We start from the raw sequence: 7,674 nt of genomic DNA on the forward strand, positions 1-7,674 counted from the left end.
TTGTCTGTAGAATATATGTTACATGTCATTACAGACTCCTTTCTTTACTATAGTTAAACTTCAACTACTCACTCTACCTGTGCTGCATATGTTGAGTGAATAGTTCAAGATCAATTGAATTTTTTGAATTTTTTTTTTGAAATTAATTGAATTTTTTATATATGAAATATAATATATATATATATATATATATATATTATATATATAATTATATATATATAGAGAGAGAGAGAGAGAGAGAGAGAGAAAGAGAGAGAGAGAGAGTTTTTGAAGTGTCAGTGCCTCTCTAGCTCCTGTCTGCAATCACAGATATTTACATACATATATCATAGATATCTATGGCTTACAATCAGTACATTACAAAGTGCCTTTTATTTTGAAAGCTGGTACCGGAAGGTGTTTCTGCTAAAATCGCCTCAGCGGAGTCCCACTCCCTTCAGTCCGCCCCGCTGAACTGCAGTCCAGCTTCTCTCAGTCTGTTTGCAGAAATGAGCGATAAAGGTCTCTCAGACGAGTTAGTGGCGTCAGCTTGTAAAGATGGAGACCCAATTACTAAGGTAAGAAGACTGTTGTCCCTCTTAAACTTGAAGTTGAACTAAACTGAACTTCTACCGGACACTGTCAAAGCTAGCCAACCCAACAGGCCAACGACTCACACATAGGTTTACCAGCCTTGCGACGTGCATCCATTATCGGACAGGGGTATTACTTTACAAATGTGCCTGAGTCACCCGGTGACAAGTGACAGAGTTATGTTAACCACTGCTAATGGCATGTGTTGAAGCCCTGTACACATTTCAGGTAACGTTAGCTAACGTGAATCTGTGGTGGCTTTATTATATGCAGTTGTAAGCTAGCTAACGTTAACTTACAGCCTAACTTCTCCCTGTGGAAAGAAACTCAGTCCAAGCTCGGTGATAAAGCTGAGAGGTGATTTATCAGAGCATGTCAAAAACGAGTCTGTTTATTACGCAACAACTGTCCGTACTCACAAGTAAGGTTGGTGTTGAGGTGCGGCAAAACCAGAAAAACGTAGCATGCTGTGGCGAAAAGCAGGCGGGACTGGCTAATGTGTGCACTGGGCAGTGTTGCAAGAATGAGCTGCTGGAGCTAACCTGTCCGGCCAGCTACAGCATTCACCAGTTAAAGTTGAAAAACCTCTTTTTTTCACCAAACATTTTATGGTCCTCACTGCCATCCATTCATTTTCTCTCCAAATGTACTGCATTTAGCCCATTCTCTCGCCATATAGACAATATTTACATTGCAAATACTCAATAATATAAACTACCAGTATGTATACTTGCTTAGGAACAGGTCAGGCCATGTTTCAAAAATGTAGAGCTTAGGTTCATTGTAGCACTTTCTGTAAATAATTACCGTTCCGTTAAAGGTCCCATATTATGCTCATTTTCAGGTTCATGCGTTTATTTTTGGTTTCTACTAGAATACACTGCTAAACAATCCAACAGTAAATACAAAGGGTGCGTTCGGAAATACTCACTGAGTGCCGGAGCGTACTCTGGCACACACTGGACTCTGTAAATTCGGAGCACTGTTGCAATATACTGTTCGATTTTCCAGAGCATCACACTCTCGGAGTGTCAGAGCGCACACTGGGCACTGTCTGCAGAGACGGAGCAGCAGAGTGACCAACAAAGTTAAAGTGTAATTTACCATACTGTTCGTTATGTTAACTGGTGTGATTCTGCAGATTTTTCAAGTAAACATGCCTTTCAAACCTGCATGTGGGATTTGAGGTTCGGAGGTTATTTAAAATAAATGCAAAATTCAACCATTTTAAATTGTATGCTCTTCTCGTAAGACAAAGTAAAAAGTCCCTCCCCAGTGCTTAATATTTTTTAGTGCCTTACCCATTTTGACCCCCCCCCACCCCAGCATATTTGTTACATCACAAGTCCACAAATATCCTGACGTGTTGTTTAAAGGCACCAATTTTTAATTCAGACTGTGTGCAGTTCTCTGTGGACTGAATGTTTTGGTACAGTCCCAGTTTTCATATAGCCCCTTTTCCTGCTGTATATTAAATGGTAATCTGACCTTTTTTTAAGTATGGGACCTTTAATCTGGAAACACATTCTTGAAAGTCTTAAGCTCTGGCAGTTACAACAAGATCACAGATTTAAGTTCACATTTGTTAGAATTTGACCTGAGAAATAAAATAAACTTCACAATGCTGGAGAAACGCCCAGAGGAACCTCTGAAACCTCTTCCATCATGATCCACTTTTCTGCTTTGTTTGCTCCGAGGTTTCCACATAATCATGTTTCCATAATAAGACTAAATAATGCACTGCTCCTGTCTCATCCCATCAACCCTTTTTGTGTTCTAATCTCTGTCAGAAGTAATTTATTGATAAGGTGCACTGTTACTGTTTGGAACATATGGATGTAGCTATGTGGAAAAATGGATTGTGCTGCAGCTGTGTTTGGGGAGTTTCTATCGATGTGTCGATGCTTTTCTGCACCGCAAAAATGTGACACTGTTGGAGGAAGAGCACAGGAAAGGGGAACAGTTGCTAACCACAGAGATAACGCTCGACTGTAAAACACACAAAATGGTAGTTTGGTCTGCGTAAACTTTTACAAAAATATCTGGATCAGGTGAAAACCGGGGGCCCATGTCACATTAGTTTTGACACATTATACCAATAAATTACACACAATACTTCTGTACCATATATAGGCATGAAAGATCCCTGCAGAACTCTGAAATTTCCTTAGAATTTACAAGCAGTAATCCTTTGTGAAACACAAAGCTATCCCCATTTGCTTAGTGCTCGCAAATTGCTTTGGTGAAATTGGCCCTGGCGCAGTAAACACTTTAGGACAACAGCAGACCTCAGCACTGTCATGGCATATTTTGCATAGAAGAGCATTTGACTGCATACAAAACAAGGAAGTAAATTGAAGTTATCCAAGCAGGCTTGATCTGTTCAGTGTGACAATATTGACTGATGCATAACTCACACAGATGTGATGATCGTTGATTCATGCGCGCTCGGTTGCACAGAGGTGTCGTTCAGCTGAAATCCTTTTTCACGCCTGAGTGCCAGGATAAGAATTTTCCTCTGCTGGGTTTCAGGCACAGCAAACAGAGATCCTCTATATACCCAGCAAGCAGATATGTTGCGATGGCTTTTCTGAGCTTCAAACAAAAGAATATAATCCATGCTTCATATTTCACATCCGTAACTATCCCTGTACATAACATCTGTAACCTTCCAAGTGTTAATCCATATGCATATTTATTTTTCTTGCACACTTCAAATTTGCAGACAGTAGATACGCATATTTACTCTCTGGGCTGTAACAAAACAGGAAAACTAATGAGTAGGCTACTAGCCTGTAATGTGGTAATAACGTGAGCTTTTGTGATTGTTAGTGTATGATTTTTTTTTTCTTTTGGCTGATGGATGGCCACAATTTTTAGTTGCTGAGGAACTTATTTGTTCTATTAGTAACCAACTATGGTCAACTGACAAATTAACCAAAGATGTTTCCATTTAACACACTGGGATGCAACACATCATATTCACACTTTGAGCTACTATAATTGTTATTTCTTCTCCTGGGAAGACCTTTTTTTTGTACTTTAAGCCCCTTTAATGTAACACGGGCAACGTACTGGAAAATGAGAAAATAAAGAAAACATAACCAATCATCTTGTAATCTTTATTACTAATCAAGAGTTTTTTAGGAAAACCCTCTGACACTGCCTGAAATACTGGATCAAATATCTGCAAGTTCATGAGAGTATGCATTGTTCTGATACCATATAGTTTATGAACAAACTTTAAAGCTTTTTCACACCCACATAAAATAGCAAGTTGTCCTTGGAAATCAACTCTTCTTTGCTGCTGAAGAAGAGTTGATTTCCGGTAAGCAGGTAGCCGTCTGCAAAATGTTAGCATTTTGGCAATATTTATACTGGAAAGTTCAGCAGTAAAAAGGCAACATGCACAGTATAGAAGCCTTTAGTTTTGAGGGGTGGCACCTGAGTTGCTTCCAGTTCCTACTTAACTATGTCTGCACTTTCATTTTTTTTTTTTTAAATGAATTGTTGTTTATTCCGAAGGCTGGCTTTGTAGGTAATTTTTTATGACTTGCAAATTACATAATAAAAGAAAACTTTATGGCATCCTTATGGCAAAATGCCATTTCACATCCATACAGGGTTGGTATTTTATAGCTTTTATTTTTATTTTATTTATTCAGTTATGATTGATACACATTCATTTATTCACACACATTACGGTATTTGATTGGTACTCTGTATTAGTTAATACAGAAGTTTGAGTATCGGTATCAAGAAGGAAAATTGGTCAAAATCACTAATAGATTCATACTTGAGGTGTTATGTGCATATAAACTCTAGGATTGTGTTTCTGTGTTTTAGGATTTCATGATGCAGCAGACTATGCTGCGGGTCAAAGATCCAGTTAAATCCTTGGATTTTTACACCAGAATCCTCGGCATGACGTAAGTATTAGTGTGGGCTTCGGTTAAATGAATCTTTGTTTCCGCTTTCAACAAACCATTGCTAAAAAAAATGACCCAATGAATTTGTGGATGTGTGTGTTGTTGAGAATGTCCCCAAAACATAAACTGAACCTGGTGACTGAAGTGGGTTTTCTCTTTCGGCTGTGAAAAATATTCCAGGCTCCTGCAAAAGTTTGACTTCCCCTCCATGCGATTCTCTCTCTTCTTCTTGGGCTATGAGGACAAAAAGGAGATTCCCACAGATGTGAGTGAAAAGACGGCCTGGACTTTTTCCAGAAGAGCCACCATTGAGCTGACACAGTAAGGGTCTACAATATGTGCCTTTCTTTCTTTCCTCTTTCCTCCTCTCTTCATTTCCTTTCTTCATTTTGTCTCTTACCTCTCGAATTCTCTGCTGTCTTTCAGTAACTGGGGCTCTGAGTCCGATGAGAGCCAGTCTTATCACAATGGGAATTCAGATCCACGTGGCTTTGGTAAGATTGCTTCCCTGTTTTACTAACAAATGAATGAAAATTTAAAAAAGTGTCAATAAAAGTCTACAAGAGCCCAAGCTTAAGACTTTGTTTTCCCATAAGAAAATATTTTTATTCAATGAAGTCACATGAGGAAGTGTTTTAAAAATTAATGTATCATTTATTTCTTCCTAATGCATATTTTTGCTTTTAACTGTCATGCACCACATTTTAAATGACATATTGTACGTTTCATGTCCGATCTTGGGCATGTGCATGTACATGTGCATATGTGTCAGCTCTCGAGTGCAAACTTAGTGTAGCGGTGTGAATTTACAATGAACAGACTCTCTTTTTCTACCTGGCATCTGACAGGTCACATTGGAATTGCGGTTCCGGACGTCTACGCAGCCTGCAAACTGTTTGAAGAGCAGGGAGTCACATTTGTCAAGAAGCCTGATGATGGTAAGGTGTGAAGTGTTTGTAAATATAAAGGTTATAGATGGGTTAAATTGTTAAAACTTGACTGGCTTGACAGCCGTTTTTGTATTTGGTTTTTTTCACCTTCTACCTTTTCTCTCCTCACTTCCTTTTTTTTCTTACGCACTCAAAAGGGAAAACATTTACAATTGAAATGAGGTTTGAATGCATTTAGTCAAGAAAGAAAATACTTGATTCTAATTCTGTGTGTCACATAAAAAGCTGATGCATAGTTTTGCCACTGTTAATTAAACGTTGAAAAACTGGCAGTATCCTCTAAAATATATGACTGTAAAATGTTTTAATACATTTACCGACTTTCATTTCTACAGTACACAGCTTTGCTTTCATTCACTTCAGTCTTAGAATATTCAAACAAGGCATTTGTTGATTGCATGTTTCATTAAAATGTAATCTTATAGATGTTTATAGGTATTTTTACCTCTGCACCTCTCATGTAAGTGACAAAAGATCCACTTCAGGTATTGCCCCATTACTTAACAGAAAGCACCTGGACAGTATGTTTATTTGAAATATATTTCTCCTCTGTAATGTCATTTGATTACTTGCACCATCGTTAAAACACACTCGTGGAAAGTTAAAGTTTAAAAAGTATGTATTTTAACATGTTAATCTATTATCGCCCCTCTCCCTTCTCTTATTTTCTTCTCAGGTAAAATGAAAGGCTTGGCCTTCATTCAGGACCCTGATGGTTACTGGATTGAGATCTTGAGTCCGAACAATATGGTGTCCATTACCTCCTAAAAGCTATGACGACATGCGACCTGCTGCAATGCACACAGAGCTGCTGTGGCTTCACTGAGAGAGCAGAGCGTCGGGGTTTAACGCACAATTTAGCAACCTGCGTCGGAGAGGGAAAACAGAGCGGATCCGATCACTCGGCAGTCAGTGTGCTCTGGCATGGGCTGGACTTCAATTGGACAATTGATGAGAAAATAGATTAGATAACTGAGTTATTACTATGAATAGCAACTATTTTGTGTAGATGTTCCATTTGACTACCATCATTAGTTTGTATGCATCTTCAAATAGTGTTGCTGAAATAAAGCGGTATTACTGTGTAATAAATGTGAAAGCCACCGTTTACACAAAAGGGATTTGTGATTTTTTTGTGGGGAATTTTGAGAGACAAAGCAAAAAGTAGCCTTTTTCCCAAACACTCAAGGCCAAGGCATCACAGTATTGATATTAGTAAGCAGTTCTAAGGTGAGGTCTAATCCAGTCATAAAGAAAAAAATGTCATTTTGACAGGTTTTACCATTTTCAGCATTAATTGAAAGTCAAATCTAAAATGATTAATACAGGCATTAATTTAAAAAAATTTTAAATCAGTAAAATTTACATGATTGCTATATTACACCCACCAGCAAAACTGTAGCTGTTCAATATTGAGTTTACATCATTTTAAAGACCATTTCCAGGTAAAATCAGGTTTGAAAAGGAAAAATTCACACTTGTCAAAGCAACATCTTTTAGCTGTGCTCTCTGTGCAGGTGCTGGTGCCTTTCTTGGGAACAGAGGTTCCTGGGTTCAGATCCCTGTGGTACCTTCCTGATGATACTCTCTTGCATTTCTTAAGAACAGGAATACTAAATTTAACATCAGATCTTGTAACCGCAGCTCTATGCAAAACACAACAACACCAGTTACTAACCATGGTGATGATATGAAGTTTTTTTTTTTTTTTCCAGTTTTCTTTATTGATTTTTAACATGACATACAATGACATCAGTTGGAAAAAAAATGGCAATGGTTCCAGTACAATTGTATGCCCATTATCCCACAGCCCCCCACCCTCGAACTCAGCCCCATCCAGGTCCAAAACTAAGACTACAGAGATTCAATCCCTGCATATATACACATGCACACACATACCTACACACACTCCCACATACAAAAAAAAAAAAAAATTAAGAAAACTACATAAGAACATACTAAACCGTATCTGCATCAGGAAGCAGAGTAATTGTGTCAACCCATGAAAGAAAAGAAAGCCAAGTTTTCTTAAATTTGTCAATGGAGCCTTTTAGTGAAAATCTAAGTTTTTCTAACTTTAGATTAAAAAGAACATCCTTCACCCAATTGTCATAGGATGGGGGGTTGGAAAGCTTCCACTTTAGTAATATAAGCCTACGAGCTATTAGGGTCGTAAAGGCCAAGGCCTGTTTGATGGGACCTGATAAATTTGGATCAGGAGG

The 7,674-nt window shown here is 38.2% G+C and overlaps 1 protein-coding gene across 1 annotated transcript; it reads left to right on the plus strand.

Annotated features, from left to right (window-relative positions):
* Positions 1–419: 419 nt before the first annotated feature.
* Positions 420–6,569, plus strand: LOC121944363 (lactoylglutathione lyase-like). The gene is made up of 6 exons (XM_042488135.1): positions 420–557; positions 4,420–4,502; positions 4,683–4,823; positions 4,929–4,996; positions 5,351–5,440; positions 6,129–6,569. The coding sequence occupies exons 1-6, from the start codon at positions 489–491 to the stop codon at positions 6,218–6,220; spliced, it is 543 nt and encodes a 180-aa protein (XP_042344069.1). The 5' UTR covers positions 420–488; the 3' UTR covers positions 6,221–6,569.
* The last annotated feature ends 1,105 nt before the right edge of the window (positions 6,570–7,674 follow it).

Source organism: Plectropomus leopardus, chromosome 1 (genome assembly GCF_008729295.1).
Source record: "Plectropomus leopardus isolate mb chromosome 1, YSFRI_Pleo_2.0, whole genome shotgun sequence".
In the NCBI taxonomy this organism is placed as follows: domain Eukaryota; kingdom Metazoa; phylum Chordata; class Actinopteri; order Perciformes; family Serranidae; genus Plectropomus; species Plectropomus leopardus.

Bases quoted from the DNA above. Each gene is read 5' to 3' on its own strand.
- LOC121944363 (XM_042488135.1), top strand. From the start codon at position 489: ATGAGCGATAAAGGTCTCTCAGACGAGTTAGTGGCGTCAGCTTGTAAA. The intron at 4,824-4,928 runs GTAAGGGTCTAC...GCTGTCTTTCAG, and splicing joins GCCACCATTGAGCTGACACA to TAACTGGGGCTCTGAGTCCG. The intron at 5,441-6,128 runs GTAAGGTGTGAA...TTTTCTTCTCAG, and splicing joins TGTCAAGAAGCCTGATGATG to GTAAAATGAAAGGCTTGGCC.